Below are 19,838 nucleotides of genomic sequence, written 5' to 3' on the forward strand. Positions count from 1 at the left end.
ACAAATTGAACAACAACAAAGCAAAGAAAAAATGTTCTTTTAATCCACCAGGTGGAGTTTTACTTAAATTCGTGAAAAAAGAAAGAAAAATTTATTTTAATGATCAAAATTAGATTAATTGTCTAGTTTGTTAATTACATTGGTATTTGTTGATAATTTTTCTTCCCTGATTACTCGCTGTTAAATTAATGGTTCCTTGAAATATTTTATTCGAAACCCAAACAACAACTTGGAAAATTTTGATCGGAGTATCACAAAGTCCTCGTCTTGGTTTGGCTTCATTACCACTTATAATGAATAATGGGAAGAGCAGGGAGAAGATACAACCAGAAACAAACCAAGATTCCGAGAGAGAAGTTAAAATTGCGAGTGGAAACCCGAAGCCAAAGAAATAAGGCCAATTGTTTTCGACCAATTGTAGTCGCTTGTGAAGAGCCCAGCCCATGTTGGACCATTTATATTCAAAAGAGTACAAGGCATAGAGTAAACTTAGATGGAATATACTAGCAAGGTGTCCGAGAAGAGGGAAGGGGATGAAAGCGATGACCAATGATTGAATTAAGAATAAGGCTTGAATCATGAGACTGAAGAAAGTATCAGCAATTAACTTGGGTATACTCTTAAGTAAGGAAGGTTTTCCTCGGTAGGTCGAATCAGCGATGTCTTGGAACCAAAGAGCATTTACAACGCGAGTGAGTAAGAAAACAGGTAGTCTCCAGAGAGCATCAAAGGTATGAGATAGAATGGGCTTCATCCAGTACCAGAGAGATTGTACCACACCAGGTTGAGAGCCGAATATCAAATGAATTAAAGAAAATAACAAAGGGAGAACAACATAGTCAAATAAGATGAGAGAGAACCAGAATATACAACCATTAAGAAGGCAACATTGACAAATCATTTGGAAGGTGTTCTTGTTGAGAGGCTTAGATTTTTGTACATTTTTCTTAGATGAAATCGATGAACCTGTTGATGTTTTTGTCAAAGGTGAAGATGAAGATGAAGATGAAGATGAAGACGATGAAGATGAGGATGGATCATAATTGTAATGATTTCGAATGGCAAATATTCCGAAAATTGCATCTTTAAGACCGTAAACAATACCTGTGAAAATATTTCGCAACTGATCCATCAATTTTTCGTAGAATAAAAAAATTAACAGATTAAAATGATTATAATTTAAAGGTTAGGATTTGATTAGACAGAACACAACTGATCTGAAAAAATTTACACGAAAAGTAAACAAGAAAAATGTAAACATAGAAAAAAAGAAGAGTGAAAATAGTCTCAAGTCTATTTTCACTATTCACTTTCTATTTGAAGATGAATCTGAGTCGATCTTCTCGTCGATTAATCGTCAAGTTGTCGTAACAATTTACTAATCATCTTCAATCATAATTCTGTAACAGTTGACAAAAGTATCACATTGTCATCGCGATTACAGCGTCGTCAGGACAAAGACGATTTCGCAGTAATAAACTTATCTGATGATTTTCTGTAAACGTAACTTGATCAACAATTGGCTCTTCATAATTAATTAAAAATGATCAAGTTGCGACGCGAATGAAAATAAGAGCAGATCAACATTTTAATGATTAAATTTGGAGGTGAATTGATTTAGACTTTTGAATGTTAAATTAATCAATTGATTTATTTTATAATCACAAATTCATTGATTTTTTGAGTGTTTCCCAATCATAATAAGGAGTCGCAATGAGCTGCAATTACAATCAATTTGAGAAGAGAGAGTTAATCAACACTCGATATCTCTTCATAAATAGTGTTTACAACCATTTGAACAACATAAATTAATAAAACAAAGCTAATTAAATTACATATCATATGTTACAAATTAAATTGTTTCTTTAAAAAGTTTTACATGCTAATTAAATTGATCCTGCATGTTGGTGTTTTCTTTATGGTGGATGTTTTGTTGATGAAGTTTGGTATTTGAATTTTTGATTTGAAGGAAAAATTTTAGGAAATTAACGTTAAACTTGTGAGATTTTACAATTAATCATACAGAATTAACAAGAGAAATAACTTATCACCAAAAGATCATCATGATGATAACTATTAGTAAGAAGTGATGACGAAATCAGGATTTTGTTTAGCACCAAAGGAATTGAGAAAAGTGTAAAGAGTTGCTTTGAGTGTAGTTGGTGTGTAGTTACAATGACCTGAAGATGATACAAATGATGATTAAGGATGATGAAGATGATTGGAGAAGTGGTTGAGAGGAAAGAAAGATGTTAGAGGTGAGAACAAACTAATACATTTAAATTATTGAAAAAAATTAAGCTGATTGAACACCAGAAACTGGAGTTTTGTAAATTCTATTAATCTCATTAATGTAACGTTCTTGAATATTTTTCCGACGAATCTTCATCGCTGCAGTTACCAGGCCACTGTCAGGTGTCCACTCGTCGTCAACGAGTAAGATTTTTGCAGGTCTTTCGGTTCGATTCAATTTAACTTGAGTTGCTCGGTCAGAAAGTGCTTTCTTAACCACTTCCAATATAACAGGATCTTTACAGAGTTGTGAATGACTTAGATGTTCCCTGTCAAGTGTTTTTGCTAAATTGCGAAGACCCTTTTCGTTTGGAACAACAATTGCTATCAAATAATCGTGATAAGAATCACCATAGACGCAAATATTATCAACAATCGGACATAACTTCAATTCAGTTTCAACCTAGATAGAGAAAAAAAACAAAATATGAGTTAATATGAGAGAGAGAGAGAGAGAGAGAGAGAGAGAGAGAGAGAGAACTTACCTTTCCAAGTGAAATATATTCTCCATATTGAAGTTTAACCAAATCTTTTTTACGGTCGATTAATTTGATTGTTCCATCAGGATAAATTTCTCCAATATCACCTGTGTAAAACCACCTTTTTCCATCTTCCACTTTGTAAAATTCTTCCGTCATTGTCGGATTCTTAAAATAACCCGCGGTCACACAATCACCGCCGATGATGACTTCACCTCGTGGATTTGGTTTGTCTCGAGGATGATAATTACCTTCATCCCAATCAGATAGTTTGACCGAAAGTCCATAAAGAGGAGGACCCGCTCGACCTACACTGAAATCGTCGAAATCCATGACGGTACCACCTGCGGCAGTTTCCGTCAATCCATATCCGGCGATGAGAATCACATTCAAAGTATTTCTGATGAAATCAAAAGTATCGGGAGCAAGAGGAGCACTTCCGACTACCATGTATTGAATTTTACCACCGACCATGGCTCTAATCTTATTGAAGATGATTTTGTTGAGAAGAGGAGTTTGGAATCCATTTTTAACCCAATATTGTTTGTACTCAAGGGCAAATCGGAAGAGTCCCTTCATAAAAGGCCCTTGGGAATCAATATTTTCTGTGACGGCTTTTTTGATACGATCTAAGACCAATGGAACTGCGGCCATGACAGTTGGTTGAAGTACAGACGCATCTCCTTTGCAGCCTTTTTTAACTGCAGTTGATTTATCGGTCATGGTGTGTGGAGATGAATAACCGATTGGAATACCCATTGAGATGAAAAAACTTTCAGCAGTTAATTCAAGAACATGAGCCAATGGAAGGTAGGCCATGTAGACATTATCGGGGGTCAAAGTGTGAGCAAAAGCATAAAATCCCTTCATGGTTCCAAGAATATTTTTATGTGTGATGACAACACCTTTAGGGATACCTGTTGATCCTGATGTGTACATGATGACAGCTTGATCATCAGGTTTTCGTGGTTCGAATTGAATATTTTGTTTAGTTGACGATCCATTCATTTCCACTTGGGTCATTGAGATCAACTCAATTGATCCAAAACCACTAAGATCTGGTTTCTTGACACCTTCGATGTAGATGATTTTCTTAAGATGAGGCAGTTTATTCACGATAGATTTGATTTTTGGTAGAAGATCATGAGTTGTGATTAAATGTGAAACTTCAGTCTCGTTGATTCCATGCACTAGAGCCTCGAATCCAAGAGTGGCATACAAGGTGGCAATGCTTGCACCGAGTCTAAATGCTGCCATTGCACTGACAAACCATTCTAACCTTGTCTCGGCAAAGATCATGACCGGTTCACCGGGTTTAAGGTCACTCAAGAATAAACCACGAGCAACATCATTGATTCTTTGATTAACTTCATTATATGAAAACCATTTGAAATCTCCTTGAATCAATTTTTTAAAAGTTCTTCCATCAGGTTGTTTCTCATCTTCTTCACCGAAAGTTTCACGAAAACCAAGACACTTTCGATCTCCATATTTGTCACATGTTGTCATGAACAATGAATCAATGGTCTCCGCATGTAATATATCATGATCGGGAGGAGATTCAACTCTTTTCCATTCTAAAATTCAAATATAAGGTCACAATCCCGAAAAAGAAAAAAAAACAAAACGTCAGAATGTTGATAATCTAAGAGAATCAAAATTTTCAAAATTAAAGTCTCATTACCTGAATAACAATTATTTTCTTTAACTGGTTTGGCTCTGATTTTATTTTTGGATTGATTTCGTAGCCAAGGTTGTTGGGTAACAGTGTAAATGGGAAGGGTCATCAAATCGTAGGCACAAACCACTGTTTTAATCATGCCCAGGGCGATTGATACACCAAGAGAATCAGTCATGTTTTCGTTGGACATGATGATAATTTGAAGGGGTTAACAGGTTGGATAGAATTTTCTAAAAGAATAAACTTTAACTAGAATCAGTTGATTGTTGAACAAAATAAAAGGTAAATTGACAGATTAATAAGAAATAATAATAAATGATAATCAACTTTTTTATCTCAAATGTTTGAATGAAGTAAATTCATTTTCTGAAAGCATCAATATGAAGCCACCAAGAGATCACCAGTTTTAAGGGAAAAAAGTGAAGGGGAAGAAAAGAACACGTGATTTAAGCCACCGCCTCAAAGAGAGAAAAGAAAGAGACTCTTTCTTTTTCTCTTTCTTTTTATTTTATCTTCATCCTCGTCATCATAACAGAAAATCATCTCAGTTAACCTTATGTTTGTTTTTATCCGATTAATTCATTCTCTTTCTCTTTTTCCTTTCTTTCTTTATTTCTCTCTGTCATCATGTTGATCAGTGACCATCACAATCGTCACTGGGCAACACCTCCAACAATTGGTCTTGATTATTCATAATGTAGATCATAGGAAGCGGATGTTGATGGTTTTTCCTCTCTTGCTCTCTCCCTTTAAGCTTATCACCGGTTGGCTTAAAATATCAATTTTGCTGGTGATTATCATGGTTAAACCAGCGATTTATTGATGGAGAAAGTTGAGAGAAACCAAATCATGTTAATTGTTGTCGTCGTAATCATTGCTCCATAAACTGTTTGGTGTTTCTGGTATTTGATCTTGTCCTCTCTCTCTCTCTCTCTCTCTCTCTCTCTCTCTCTCTCTCTCTCTCTCTCTCTCTCTCTTTCATTTCTTCCATTTGTTTATCACGATGAAACCTTTATTAACCTGTTTACCTCTCGCACCAGATTAGCTTGACCAAAAAGAATCAATGTTTACATCTTCACTTTCATCATCTTTTTAGGCGGGAGAGAGAGAGAGAAAGAAAGAAAGTGAAACGTCATCATATACGTAACATACATTACTTAAATTAAGTAACTTCATGTTAACCTACGTAGATGAGTCAACTTGTTTTCTATCTTTCATCATCATCACAAGTTCAATATACACATAACAGCCTTCAGGGAATCTGAGAATCACCAGTTTCATCAGAACATTCGAGTCTCTCTCTCTCTCTCTCTCACATACTCCGATTCTCCCTTCATCAACATCACCTGTGAGGATAAACTGGTTACCTAAATTCAAGAGGAATACCCAAAATCCTGAATAAGAATCAGAGGAAATCCTAGATTGGTTTAATTCTGATTAATCATTTCTGGTTATTGGTAATTGAGAAGGAAAATGGGAAAAGTGTTTTCTGGTTACTCGGAAATACTCAATTACCATCATCATGTCATCATCATCGTGATTATTGATAAACAATCAACAATTGTAAGGCTTATACTCTAAATCGAGTGAATTGGAAACAATCAACGAGCAACAATTAACTAAACAAAATTTAAGGCCTTGAGTTAATTGTATATAATTACAATTGGACAGTAACTTTTGTAACTTTCGAGTTTGTTTACGTTAATTTTTTTTTCTTTCAAAAGAAAAAGTTAATCATAATGTTTAGAATCTTTAATTGTGATCAACTCATTCTTTACAATTCTAGTTGATTTAATTTAATTTCTACTTGCAAGATGCTACAACAATCAATTATTGATCAACTTCTTACCTCTGTTACTATTGATTAACTTTTCTATTCAAGTAAAACAATCAACTTATTAATTAACCTGATTGTCTGTGTGGTTGATAATTGATTGTTTCCAGTCAATTTGCAATCAAAAGGGATTATCTTGAAATCGTAATCAAAATTTAGTAAATACAAAGAGCAACAATCAATTTTTATTAACCTTTTTTTTTCCTCATTTGTAAATTGTCAATTTAAAGGTAAAGGGAATTTACTGTAATTTAGTTAATATGATCAACGATAATCAGCCAATAAAGTAATGGAATTAAATTTAATTTAATCATCTTATGGACAGAAAAATAGCTTAACAATTGATTAAGAATTAGAGGTTAATCTTAATTGTTGTCATTTTCCGTTTTCAGCGGATATTCATTGGATAACATTCAATTTGGTTCACTGATTGTTAGTCAATTTTCAACAATATTGTAGACAATTAACTTACCTTTTTTGTTAATTATTCTAATTCAGTTTGTAAAAGTTTTTCTTAATTGTTGTTAAGACTTTTTTGTTTTCACAAGGCTGTTTGATTAATACGAATTTGTTAATCATTTCAATTGATGAGACAATCAAGGTTGTGATTTTGATTCTCATCGAAAATTGATTCTCTTTGTGATTTAATCATTTGGAAAATTTTCTTAATTGTTAGGTTTGTTTTTGATTTTTTTTCTTACCCTTTTCTGTATTGGTAATACTATTCAAGTGGTAAAAAACAATTGTTCTTATATAATAATAATCATTATGATTATTATTAAATCAAAGGAAAAAAAATCACGCAGGTTACCTCAGAAATCAATGTGATTAAGTTAATTGTCGTTGAATTGATGATGATGACGATTGTTAAAAAGGATCAACGAAAAAAAAGAAACGTCGATGACAATTGTCTGGTGTATTTTCTGTGGAATTGATTAATCACAATCAAATGTTAATAGGAAATCTAATCAATCAGAAAAAAAGAGAGGAAAAAATTAATGAAGGATTTGTCATTAGAATTGTTTATCATTTCTAATTGGAATGATATCTAATTGTTACCATTATCTTCATCATCTTTGCCAATATATTCGTGCAATAATCATTAGTGTTTTTCCATTGCCAACGACGTCGATTGTTATTGTTAACTTTGATTATTTTGGATCAATTAATCATTTCTGTCTTAATTAAAAGAGAGAGAGAGAGTGAGTGAGACTTTATCCAACGATGATAATGTTACCATTCAAAATGATTATCGAAACTTGTTTTTCTCCAAGTGTAACTGTAAATGGCTTTAAAGGTCAATCAGTAAGAGACAACAACAAGTGAAATGAAGGCTGATCATCACCTGATTTTGGCTTAAAGCATATCAACAATTAAGAAGCGAAAAGAAAATTAAAAGCAACAAAATTTGTACTCATTAGGCTTCACAAAGCTAATGACTTCTTCCGATCAAGGTGGTTGTTTGTTTTCATGGTACATGTTTACATCTCTCTCTCTCTATCTCCGATTTATACCCTCCTATGTAAATAAAGAAAGAGAAAACGATTAATTGAGGTTGAATTAATAACAATAAGAGCTGAAAATGATTCACCAATAATTGTGATTCATTGTAACAATTAACTTGTTGGGTTGTAATAAATGAGAGAGAGAGAGGGAAAAAAATGAAACTGATAAACATAAACATTGAACTAGTGTGATGACAACATGACAGAGGGAAAGCACAGCTGATGATATAATAAGTAGAGAATAGATTATGGTTCGATATTAGGATTAAGAATTAAGAGTTAATTGTAAATAGTATGATCATTGTTTGATCAGAGATGAAAATTTGATTAGTCTAATTTAGATACCGAAGTCAGTCGATTCAGTCAGTCAGTCAGTCACAATTAAATCGACTGAGTCGAAGTTACTTTGGAAATGACTGACTCGACTGTCAGTCAGTCGACTCAAGTCGACTTAAGCTAGCTTAAAAGCACATGCTTTCACTTTCACTTTGACTCACAAGTTGTCAGTTGTTTTTTAAATTTTTTACTCAGCGTTTTTTGTGTTTTACCAACAATAAACAAACATAAGTTCAGTGTTTTAAAATGTCAAAAAGGGTAAGTGAACCAATTGATTTGATCGGATATTATTCTTATCATTTTATTAATGTTTTTAACTAACAGGTGAAAACTGGTAATTTGGAATGGCCTGTCGAAAGGATCCACCAAACCACTATTGATGGAAGACTTTATGAAAAAGTGACATGCTCATGGTATGCAAAACCATCGGATGTAACCTGCTACGATGAAGATGAACCCTTAGAAGATGCCGAAAGAGATGTAAACTGCTTCACCGAAGAAGAAATAAGTGACCAAACATTGGAATTAAGAAGGAAAAAAAGAGGAACCATTACCTGGAAGTGCCCTTATTGTGGTAAACCTTTTCCTCAAAGAAGGGATAATGCTAATAGGCATTTAAATGGCACAAAAAATGGCGATGGTAGTATAAATATACCACCAAGTTGTAAACTAAGAAAACAAGCTGAACCCAATCTTTTAGTAGATTCTGTAAAAGAATTGATTCCGATCAGCCATCGGAAATGATACTTGTATAAACAATCAATAAACTTTTTTATAAATGCTTAATTTTTCGAAATTTTTGCCATTAATTTCTATGAGCGCGAAAATCAAATACTGAGGGGGTTTGAGGGGGTTTGAGGGGGTTTGAGGGGGTTTTATTAACCAATCATTTTCTTAGTTTTACTCACGTCTGATGGGTAATTATTCTCATCTGATTCGAGATTTGTGTTTTAAATTGTGATTTGAATCAACTTCTTCTAATTTATTAAGTTAATGTGACTCTTTTTTAATCAAAACAAATATATTGTACTCTTTTCAAACAAGTGATGGAAATCCAAGTAAGTTAAAAGTAATCATAAAATTTAAGTTAATTGACTAATGATTATTCTTCCATTGTAAGCTGACAAACTGCAAGTTTAAGAAAATGGTCAAGCCTAAAAAGAGGTCTCCAACGTGGTCATATTTCGGAACTGTTCATGATCATTATGGTAAAGAAATTAATCCAGATCACTACTTTTGTGAACTTTGCTTTGAGAGAGAATTGTCCGCTTGCTCCACTCTAGAAAAGGTAACGAGATACAAAAGTACAACTGCAATTTCAAATATGTCAACACATCTGGCAACGGTTCACCGAATTCAGGCTGTCATGGAAAGTAGGAACACATTCAACACAGCAGTCTTTGCAGGATGTAGAATGGGTTTCAAGGAACGTAAATTGCATTTGACAAACGACATAAGTCTATGGTTTAGCCTGGATCTGTTACCGTTCCAAAAGGTTGAAGGTAAAGGATTCAAAAGGTTTTTAATTAAAAATAAAATTGTCAAGGACGAGCGTGATATCCCTAGCTGCAGGACTATTTCTCAACACGGATTGCCAAGGGTTTTCAATCTTGTCAGGTCTTGTGTCAAACCTTTGATTCGCAAGAAGAACGTCGCCCTCGCGATGGATTTATGGACAGATAGCCTCCGGCGAATGAAGTATTTGGGTGTTACTATTCATTTTATCAAAAGTTTAGAGACTGTTCACCTCAATCTTGGCACTGTGGCATTCCCTGAATCTCACACTGCGATAAACATTTACAATAAGCTGAAAAAACTCTGTGAAGAGTACAAAGTCGATATTGAATCTGCATACATTGTACGAGACTGTGGTGCAAATGTTGTTGCAGCTTGCCGAATAAATAACGGAAAATCTCATTCATGCATCGGCCATGGAATCCATAACCTTATCACTGTAGATGGATTCAAAAAAGTTCCTGATTTACTCAACATTTTCACTAAAATGAAAGAAATACATTCAGCTCTTCGATTTAAAAATGCAGATGTAGCCGCTTACAATGAATCTGTAGTTCCAGCATCACCAAATGATTTTCTAAATCTAGAAGATGAAGTTCTTGAAGAAAATCGAGAAGAGTCGCTTCAACCGGACGAAGATGATATTTTCCCGATGAATTTTGATGAAATTGGCGATGAGATTGAGATAAGTTCTACAGATTTTGTTCATTCAAGTACAAACCCACGATCACAGAATTCAACTCTAAAAGTTTTTTGTCCCACCCGATGGCATTCTTTGCTAACAATGACTGATTCAATGATAAGGAATCAATCAGCGATTAATCATTTACTTGGTGAGATCGATAGATTCGAGCTCATTCTTTCGAAGAAAGATTTAAATTTGATGACAGCTCTTGTTAAGTTTCTTGCTGAGTTTAAGTCTTCGGTTGATTTACTGTGTGCAGAAAAAGTTCCTACGATCAATAAGGCTGCTGTTTTACATTGCCATTTAAAGGCCATTCTGATGGATCAAGTTGACAATGATCCTCACATCGTTTTATGCAAAAAAGAAATGCTTAAACACTTTGAATCAAGGTTCCCAATCACAGAGCTGGTGATTGTTGCTGCATTACTTGATCCAAAGTTCAAAAATCTTGATATAATCAACGATTATTGCTTTGAAAGTTTTAAAACAAAACATGGTCTTATAAAAGAGTATTACAACTCGATGAATTTTGATGATCAGGATGAGGATCCAATAACCACCGATTGTGAAACTGAATGTGATGGTGTTTTAACTCAACTTGCAAAAAGATTTTCGTCGAACCCTAGTGAAAGCTCTGCGTTTGATCTTGAGATTGACTCATATTTACGATCAAAAGACGCTAGTGATGTTTTGGAATTTTGGGGACGTAGGAAAGACGCTTGGCCAAGATTGTACAAACTTGCTACTGTTTTACTCGCTATTCCAGCAACAAGTGTTCCTGTTGAAAGGCTTTTTTCAATCGCTGGCCTAACCTTGAATAAGAAAAGATGCCAACTCAAGCCTGAGAGATTGAGTAAAATTTGTTTCATTCACGATAATTTTGATTTTGTATCAAAAAATTGCGATAAATTCGACTTTAACTAATTTTAAAAACTTTAATTAAAAATCCCCCTCAAACCCCCTCAAAATTTGAAATCCGCGCTTTTAAATCGACTCCAGTCGACTCTAGTCGAAAATTATTAGGAGTCGACTTCAGTCGACTTTAGTCGACCGCCACTTGATTTTCTCGTCAGTCAGTTACTTGGCTAAAAACTGACTGACTTCGGTATCTAGTCTAATTAATTGAAAATTCACCTGATCCACTAATGCGCAGTCTCGGTGACATTAACGGTTAACCGCTTTTTTTGAACTTCTTAAACTCTTTTCATTGTTTGAATTTGATTTATTTACTTTTTGTTTTCGGCTAATCAATTTTCTCATCTAATTAAGTGATTTTTTTTGTTTCTCTTTCATTTTTCTTCCCATCAATTGATTAATATTGTAAGTACACATTTGTTATCAATTTAATTCCAAAGTTTAAGTTACAAGATTGAGAACAAGTTTAATTGTGGTTACAATTTCCAATGGGTTTTCCTATTTTCTATTAATATTTTCATTTTTTTTCTCTTCTTTTCTTATTGATAGATTAACTATTAATTCAGTTAATTATCTTGAATTGTCTCTCTCTCTCTCTCTCTCTCTCTCTCTTTCTGGTAGATTGATGATATCCTCGTGTTATCCATGCAATTGTCTGGTTCTTTAATTGACAACAATCTTTAACCTGATCAGTTGATTTGAATGATCTTTGGACTTTCTTCATTCATAACAAACATATAGAGAAAAACAATGAAGCGGTTATTGTCTTGTTGGGGAAAAGAATTAAATTGTATCCCATTAAGATGGTGATCATTTCCGGTGATGGTGGTGATTAAGGATAAACAACAAGGAGAATAGAGAGGAGAAAATCTCTAGTTGATTAATAATCCACGTGTAATTTCAATTGGACGAATGTGATGAGAATTTTTAATTGTTTTGTTTACCAAACATCTCTCAGTGGATTTTTAGATGACAATCTTACTTTTCAATGGCCAAAGGTTACAACAATCAACTTGAACGATATGATTACATGTCAAACAATCAACCTTTGTATCGATTGTCAAAGGTTAATCATTGTTTTTATTTGTTACAATCTAAATACTAATATTGAAAATTTCTTATCCTTTCAATTTTAGGCTCATTGTTGTCCTGTTATTTTCCCAACCTCGTTTGCTTGATTACCTTGAATGGGAAATTAATTTATTGACAATCAGTTTTGATTGTGGCTCCATGACATTCACAAATGAGGAAACAAATTTCCAAATGGATTGATAAACTAAGCTGATTCCACTGTGATCATATTTGTTTAGTTAATTTTAGAAGGAAAAATTTACTCTTTCTTTTTCAGATTGATAATTTAACTTATTTACTAAGTTAATCATCATCGTCATTACAATTACAATCTCAAAGGAAACACTGAAAAGGTAAATAACTTTATCGTAATTACGATTTTCATGTTAATTTATTTATATCTTTCCATTCAATTTATTAGGTAAACTAATCACACCGAGAATCTGAATAACCTGATCAATTTTAGAGATGAGGAAAAAAAGTGCTGATCTCAAGCAATTAACGTTGATTGTTGACAATTAACATACACTACAAATGGTATGATTTTTACATCACCTCACCAGCCAAGAGTTATAAATGAATTTCAATCTCCTTCAATAATCAACTAATTGTAATATTTTTTTCTCTCTCATTATTGTCTAGAAATTAATCTCAATGGATCATGGATCTTAATCATGATTTAATAATTCTTAATACAAAGTCTATCGGTCCATTCAGAAGCTTAATTGTGTAATTAACTTGGAATCTTAATCATTATTGGTAACTAGATAATCTTCCCTTCAATCTAATCAGTAAATCTATTAACCCTTTTCTCTCTTATTTCTTATTAATTAATATTCACATTTAATTATCTTCCTCTTTCCCTAATAATTACCCTAATTTGGATAATATTGTATTTTATCAACAATTAGATTATCTAAACTTCTTATAATTAACTTGATCGTAAACGACAATTCGTTGACTTTTCACTTTAATCAATCACAATTATCTATTCAGTCTGTAGATCATTTTTTTTCCTTATGATAATCAAACTACAATCAATTAACATTAAACTTGATCATCAATTGTAATTAACTTTCTTAATTTTGAAATCTTCATTGATTTAAGATTTTCTTTACTATTATTACAATCAAATTTGATATTGAGCCCAAATAATTTTTATCAAGTGAATTTAATTTCTTTATCATTGATTAAGTGAATATTATGATTAAGAATTTTGTACAATTAATTGTAACGTTTTATTTATTTCCACAGGTAAATTTAATCCGTTTTCATGGTCATCATTTGTGGACATGATTAATTGGAATCACAATCAACATGAGAAAAGGACGAGAAAGAAATAACCAGGATAGTGAGGAAGATAATCTTGAGAAATTAGCTAATTGTCATGAATTTTTATTCACAATAATTGCTGTTTATACATTTAAACTAATAACTTATTGATAATTTGATTAAAGAGAGATGTTAAATTGTCCTTGGTTCCAACAATGAAGAGATACAAGGCAAGAGAGAGAGAGAGAGAGAGAGAGAGAGAGAGACAAACAGAATTAAAAATGTTAAATTGCTGTTAACTATTATGATCAACAATTTAACGAGAGATCCTTGGTGATGAAGATAACGAAATGAAGATGATTATGGTTTAAATCGTTGATTATTATCAATTGAATCTTTCCAATTAAGTTGTGTACCAATGTCAAACTTGATGTACAAAAAGAAACCCTTTTCATTGATCTTTAAATCGTGAGGCCTCAATTGTTGGATCATCGAAACAATTATCATGTAAACGAGCTGAACCATCGTCGGAATAGATCAACAGAGGAACGGTGGCACAATGACCTGAACACCAATAGTTGCGCTTAGATTTTAACGACGATTTACTTATTCGATTGGATCCATTTCCATAGGCAAAGTACATTGAAAATCGTTGGTAAATCTAAATTGAAGAGTCAAAATAATCGATAACAATTAAACTTCGGTAAGATCATCGTACCCATAATAATATTATTTCAAAGATAAATTGTTATTGTCAAGTGACTTTACCATCAACTAATTAATCTATGATGCTGATTATTTGATTGTTTATTTATACCAGATTCAAATTAACTCATCTTATACTTATTCAATCATGTGGATAATTAATCTCTCATTGATTGTAACCAGCGATTTAATCATATGGCAAAAAATGGTTTTTAATCAACAAAGTTAATAGCTATTAACCGTGGCCTTAACATTGAATTGATGGTATTTAATTGCTTCAATAATAATTAGATTGTGTATACTAAATTGTTTACAATTTACTTTGATAATAATAGTAACTCTCATGATCAGTATTTACTTTTATTGTTGATGACGAATTAATTTTAATAACCTAATAATTAATCTTCTAGATCTGATTACCCAAAAGGATATAGAGAAAAAAAAACTATCTAATCAAATTAATTGTCTTGTTACACTTTTCATACAATCAATTTACTATTACCAACTAATTGGAGTTAATTTGTTTCTCTCAATTATCATTACCTCAGGTCGCTGATAACAATGGAACAGGAAAACCAATAGATGTTGAATTAGATTACAAAAAGCAAATAGATATTGAAATATATCGGTCGCTGTATCTTCCAAGGCGAGAACACTTAGAAACCAATTAACTGCGAAAAATGGTAACAATGAGACACCCGATCGAAGTGCAGGTTCGACTCTTTCGATTTCAATCTTGTGTGTTATTGGTTTGTAAGCGAAAAATCGTTTCAATATTAATAACATGGTAATCGTATTGCTCTGTAAAATATTGAGAAGAAAAAGTTTCATCCAATTAGTTAATTTCAGCTAATAACAATTTGATTAAGATTTGGAATCTTTTGTTTATCATTTTGGTTGAAAAACTTTTTTTCGAACTTTAGTTTCATTGAAAATCAACAGGTGTCACTAGTGTTTACCGTCATTCGAATGTAATTTTAATTAATTTGAACTTTTAATTTCTAATTTTTTTTGATAACCTTATTAATCTTGTGTTGCTACATGACTGAGACGATTTTAATTAACTTTCTGAGGCTTAATTTGTTTTCCATGGAGATGAGATCTCAAAGTTTTCTGGTTAATAATTCAATGTGACTAATATTTTGTTTTTTCTAATTGTTGATTTATTAAGGTTACAATTAACGGAACTTGGATCATATTAACTCACCATTATGAGTATTGAAACAGGCACGATGAAGGAAAACATCATTCCACCTTCAATGGACATCCAGCAACTAATTAATTAATTAGTGATTAAGGAGGAGGAAAAAAAAAATAAAGATGAGAAAACAAGATTAGTTTTTTTTTCTCAATGCTAATTAACATGGTTAATTAATCCAGATGACTCATAATCAATCACTACCTTGAAATGTTATCATGATTTCAAGGTTATCTTATTTGTAGCTTAAGTTAATTTATCATCTCCATACAATAACAAAATAACCAAGAGCAATGACAAGATGAAGGAAATCAATGAATTAACTGATTCTAATTAATAACTAATTTGTTATTCATTGACCTAGATAAATGTTTATCATGACGATGATGAAGAAAATGAGGAAACAAAGTGAAGACAAAAGAGGAAAATATAAAGAGATGAAAATGAAGATGAATTCTCACCATGAAGCCAATGAATTAAAATTTTCAAAACGAATCCATTGTTAATAATATCATGATGAAATTCTGAATATACTAGGAAACTCCTTCATCACCCGAATTAAGTCAATATTCATGATAATATTAATGACATAATTCAGTGTCAATGTATTATTTTGATTATTATTTGGAAACTGATTGGAAGATCAATTCTGATTCAATGAATATGAATCAATGTGCATAAACCAGCAAAAGCTTTTTTCATTTATGCTTATATTTATATCACTTTTCATCAGATTCATCAGCATAAGCTTTTTTTATCATCCAAGTAGAAAGAATCAGAAGATGATAAAGAGAGATGATGATGATGATGATAAAAGAAAAGGCAAAACAAAGATGAAGAGAAGAAAGTTCAGAGAAAGAGAATTGAGAAACTTGATGAGCAATGAGACTCTCTCTCTCTCTCTCTCTCTCTCTCTCTCAGTTGAATATTTCCACCATCGTCCTCATGAACTTAACTGAACCGTTTCAGAACAGATAAGAAAAAAGGAGTTAGAATATTATCTTTATTCTTTGCTCTTCTTTCTGTGTTATTTTTTATTCTCATGGCTTCATGCTGAGTATTTTTCTCTTTTCTCACCAATAGCAGCAGATTCCAAGATGATGGTGATGATCATGAAGACGAAATAAGCAACAACAACCGAGAGAAAAAAAAAGGAAGAAGACAAACAAAACTCGGAGTTCGGATGAACCGTTGAAGAAGAAAACTTTCAATTGCAAGAAATCATCCTGAAAGAAATTCAGTGTTTCGGTTTCATTGTCATGCGAATACGATAAATTTCAACAATACAACATGTCGAAAAATAAACAAATTTTTGATTGATTTTCAATTGATTATTTACTTTGAATTAATTGTTAGCATTTTCCACTGTTCAGTTTATTGTCATTCTCATGATTAACTTGTAACGGAAACAATGATAATTTATTGTCAATATTTTAACATTAAGATTCATTTACCCTAAGGCATTTTCTCAATTGTATCTTTCATCATGAACCATTTTCATGGTGATGAAAAATATTGAACTTTTTTTTTCTTATATTGAATAATTTTTGCAAAACTTTCACTCATAAATTGTGTCTTCCCTTTAGTAGATTAACATTTATATTGAAATATATTGGATCAGAATTTATCATGATAAATTGTTTGGTGGTGAAGAAAAAAAGTTCACCTTGATATTCAATTTTATTTTGAATTTTGGAAAACTGTTTCAATTGAACTGAATCTTTCATGATGTTACCTGAGAGTAAGAATAAGAAGAAGCTAGAAAAATATACAAGAGATAAGTTCTGAATTAAATGTGACGTAAACAAAAATTGAATTTCGTTATTCCAATTGTCATGATTAGGCAGCGAAAAAAAAAATTAATTGAGAATTAATTCTGGTTCAATAATTGCTGTTTGATTGGTAGATAAGTTGATTACCTACCATGATAATTATCATGATTGTTGTTCAATTTATGTTGGAACCTTTTCTCTTGATGGCATTTGTACAAATATTATTTCGGTTATGTATTTGGTGTCTCTCATGTGAGTTAATAGTAAGGTAAAAATAGGTAAACAGAATTGATGATGATGAAGAAGAAGATGAAGATGATGGTGATGAGGATGATGAGAGAAGAAAATGGAATCAAAGGAAACATAAGATGAAGATGAAGAAGAAAAGGAGAAAGAAGAAGAAGAAGAAAAAGAAGCTAAATTAGCAGAGAATTCGTTAAATCGAATCATGATGTTTACCTTGTTTTTCTTCTTTTATCTTCCTTTTATCTTTTCTTCATCATCTTTGCTCATCTCATGCCCAGGTAACAATCAGAATCTCAAAGACATCGAACAGTCAAAGACTAACAACCAATTCTGTATAAAAGGAAGATAAATCAAAGTCTTTTCCATTCATCATTCTCACCTTTATTTCCTTCCCTAACATCACCCATCTCCTCCTCTTCCTCCTTTTGGTCCATCTCTTTATCATCTTCATCTTCATCATCATCATCATCTTACTTTCTTACATCATCCTCAATCCTTGTGATAACATTTTCTTCATCTTTTCCTCTTTATCCTCATCCTTTTTGTTTCTTTTACATTATTGTGATTACTGTTATTAGATAACCTTTACAATAGACATTGACAATCATTGATTTAACCTTTTCACTTTACTCAGGATTCATCAACTAAACAACACAATCAACTGATTGTGTTGCAAGTATTTAATTGCTGAGATTTCATTGAATGGTTTACAATTGAGAATCAGCTGATACACAAAACCATAAACAGTATATCACATAATGATAATAAGATTTCAAGATATTATAATAATATATCAAGAGAGGAAAAAAAAGTTCATCCAACATTGAAATGAAGTTAATCATTATCCATGGAACAATGAAATCAGGTCTTGGTGAGAAATGGAAATACTTATTTACCATGGATAAAACTGAATAAGAATGAAGGTGAAAAGGATGAGAAAATTGATCTACATTAAACACATTGGAAAAGACAAGAATAGTTGAAGCAAAAAGGAAAAAAAAAATATAATATTTTCACTCTCATGATGTATAAACATCTCAAGATGATCTCGTTTGATGATGAAATTGATTGACCATCAATCATTGAGATTATTGTTGTAAGAAACAGAATCAAGTGCCAACGTGCATCAACATCATCAGCATGATGATGATGAAGAAACAAGAGAAAAAAAAACATCCAAGATTCAAGATTGAGATAATAGTTATTGAGATAAACATGAACTTCATCATGAATCATTATCATCTCCATAAGCATGATAATGAAATCCTGTTGTATTTGAATATATTGAATTGAAAGGGAAAATAATTGAATCCATTGTGAAACTTAAGGATGGATCACTCAGAATTCTGGAAAAGATTCAGAGGAATCACTTTGGACATTTCATCTATTACCTTCACATTCTCATCTTCCATCTCCTCCTTCTCATCATCATCATCATCATCATCATTATTATCTTCACATTGTTAGTATATAATATATTTCATGTTTCTCTTTTTTCTCATCATTCTATCAATTCTGTGTCAGAAAACCAGGTTCTTATGATGGATTAGTGTAAATAGAGAGAAAGGCAAAGATAGATGATGAAGATGATAAAAGAAAAGCAATAATCCTTTGTTAGAGTGAGAGAGAAACAAAAAATCCACTGACCTACCTCAGTAAAGTGCAAAAAGTTTGCCTCAAGTGCAACTGATTATCAATCCCTTCAGAATAACATCTAATATTTTGATAGCAAGAATATAATATAATAGTAATAATAAGGAGGAGGAAAAAATTGATAACAAGAAACATTATATCTGTAAGAATATAAAGAGAATCCTGAGAATTCTGAAAGCTCAGTCGATTCTGTAATTCAGATAAATCTTTCATCATTTTTCTCCACCTCTTCCATTTTCCCTTTGGTGTTTATATTACACACCATTGATACACGAAACATTTTTTACCCTCTTGGTTATCAGACTTTTTTCTGTGGCAAACCAATCAAACCGATTAATCTGATTCCGAATACAATCAATTTTCATGGTAATTCACCTTGAATTATATGTCAGGCCTGATAGCAAACTCTTTTATTATTAGTCCGCTTTGGTTTTACTGACTAATTGGTTACAATTAATACTGTTATAACAGTTATTCAATAGTCAACAGTTTAGATTTGAGAGATTGTTCAACTTGATTACCTTTTTGGTGTCAGAACTTTTTTTTTCACCCTTTCCAATTACCCATTCTGTTGCTCATTTTCATGGTAACTATTTGATAATATTACACATGATTAGTGTTATGATTTACATTATTATACTGAGATGTTGATGGAAACAGAATCCAGATTGAAACTTGG

General features: G+C 32.1%; 5 protein-coding genes and 3 long non-coding RNA genes across 11 annotated transcripts in view; 4 read left to right on the forward strand and 4 right to left on the reverse strand.

Moving 5' to 3' along the window:
* Positions 1–57: 57 nt before the first annotated feature.
* Positions 58–1,255, reverse strand: LOC128388269 (etoposide-induced protein 2.4 homolog). The gene has a single exon (XM_053347662.1). The coding sequence runs from the start codon at positions 1,130–1,132 to the stop codon at positions 131–133; it is 1,002 nt and encodes a 333-aa protein (XP_053203637.1). The 5' UTR covers positions 1,133–1,255; the 3' UTR covers positions 58–130.
* Positions 1,256–1,632: 377 nt separating this feature from the next.
* On the reverse strand, positions 1,633–4,836 carry LOC128388264 (long-chain-fatty-acid--CoA ligase 4-like). The gene is made up of 3 exons (XM_053347656.1): positions 4,456–4,836; positions 2,778–4,348; positions 1,633–2,695 (listed from the first exon to the last, which is right to left on the reverse strand). Exons 1-3 carry the CDS (start codon positions 4,640–4,642, stop codon positions 2,297–2,299), a joined length of 2,157 nt encoding a protein of 718 aa, XP_053203631.1. The 5' UTR covers positions 4,643–4,836; the 3' UTR covers positions 1,633–2,296.
* Positions 4,837–7,187: 2,351 nt separating this feature from the next.
* Positions 7,188–8,113, reverse strand: LOC128388277 (uncharacterized). Its single transcript, XR_008325233.1, has 2 exons — positions 7,346–8,113; positions 7,188–7,250 (listed from the first exon to the last, which is right to left on the reverse strand). It is a non-coding gene; the product is annotated as an uncharacterized LOC128388277 (long non-coding RNA).
* A 92-nt stretch (positions 8,114–8,205) lies between these two features.
* Positions 8,206–8,871, forward strand: LOC128388198 (uncharacterized). Its single transcript, XM_053347570.1, has 2 exons — positions 8,206–8,385; positions 8,452–8,871. Exons 1-2 carry the CDS (start codon positions 8,374–8,376, stop codon positions 8,869–8,871), a joined length of 432 nt encoding a protein of 143 aa, XP_053203545.1. The 5' UTR covers positions 8,206–8,373.
* A 400-nt stretch (positions 8,872–9,271) lies between these two features.
* On the forward strand, positions 9,272–11,251 carry LOC128388190 (uncharacterized). The gene has a single exon (XM_053347557.1). It carries the CDS (start codon positions 9,272–9,274, stop codon positions 11,249–11,251), a length of 1,980 nt encoding a protein of 659 aa, XP_053203532.1.
* Positions 11,252–11,449: 198 nt separating this feature from the next.
* LOC128388195 (uncharacterized) lies at positions 11,450–13,706 on the forward strand. Of its 2 annotated transcripts, none has more exons than XR_008325228.1 (6): positions 11,450–11,647; positions 11,792–12,308; positions 12,379–12,666; positions 12,735–12,850; positions 12,956–13,072; positions 13,568–13,706. It is a non-coding gene; the product is annotated as an uncharacterized LOC128388195 (long non-coding RNA). The 2 variants fall into 2 exon arrangements; XR_008325227.1 differs by having other exon boundaries at positions 11,864–12,308.
* The window catches only part of LOC128388194 (uncharacterized), a 36,869-nt gene continuing 30,723 nt past the window's right edge, over positions 13,693–19,838 (reverse strand). For both annotated transcript variants that reach the window (XM_053347569.1, XM_053347568.1), the window contains 3 exons: positions 15,498–15,564; positions 14,834–15,091; positions 13,693–14,246 (listed from right to left, as the gene is read on the reverse strand). In XM_053347569.1, coding sequence (XP_053203544.1) covers positions 14,037–14,246; positions 14,834–15,091; positions 15,498–15,564 — 535 coding nt within the window. In that variant the 3' untranslated portion in view covers positions 13,693–14,036. The remainder of the gene's footprint in view (positions 14,247–14,833; positions 15,092–15,497; positions 15,565–19,838) is intronic.
* On the forward strand, positions 14,149–16,947 carry LOC128388196 (uncharacterized). Of its 2 annotated transcripts, XR_008325230.1 has the most exons (5): positions 14,149–14,288; positions 14,406–14,554; positions 14,839–15,003; positions 15,462–15,717; positions 16,572–16,947. It is a non-coding gene; the product is annotated as an uncharacterized LOC128388196 (long non-coding RNA). The 2 variants fall into 2 exon arrangements; XR_008325229.1 differs by having other exon boundaries at positions 15,462–16,947.

Source organism: Panonychus citri, unplaced genomic scaffold (assembly GCF_014898815.1).
Source record: "Panonychus citri isolate SS breed McGregor unplaced genomic scaffold, ASM1489881v1 Contig00096, whole genome shotgun sequence".
NCBI classification, from domain to species: Eukaryota; Metazoa; Arthropoda; class Arachnida; order Trombidiformes; family Tetranychidae; genus Panonychus; species Panonychus citri.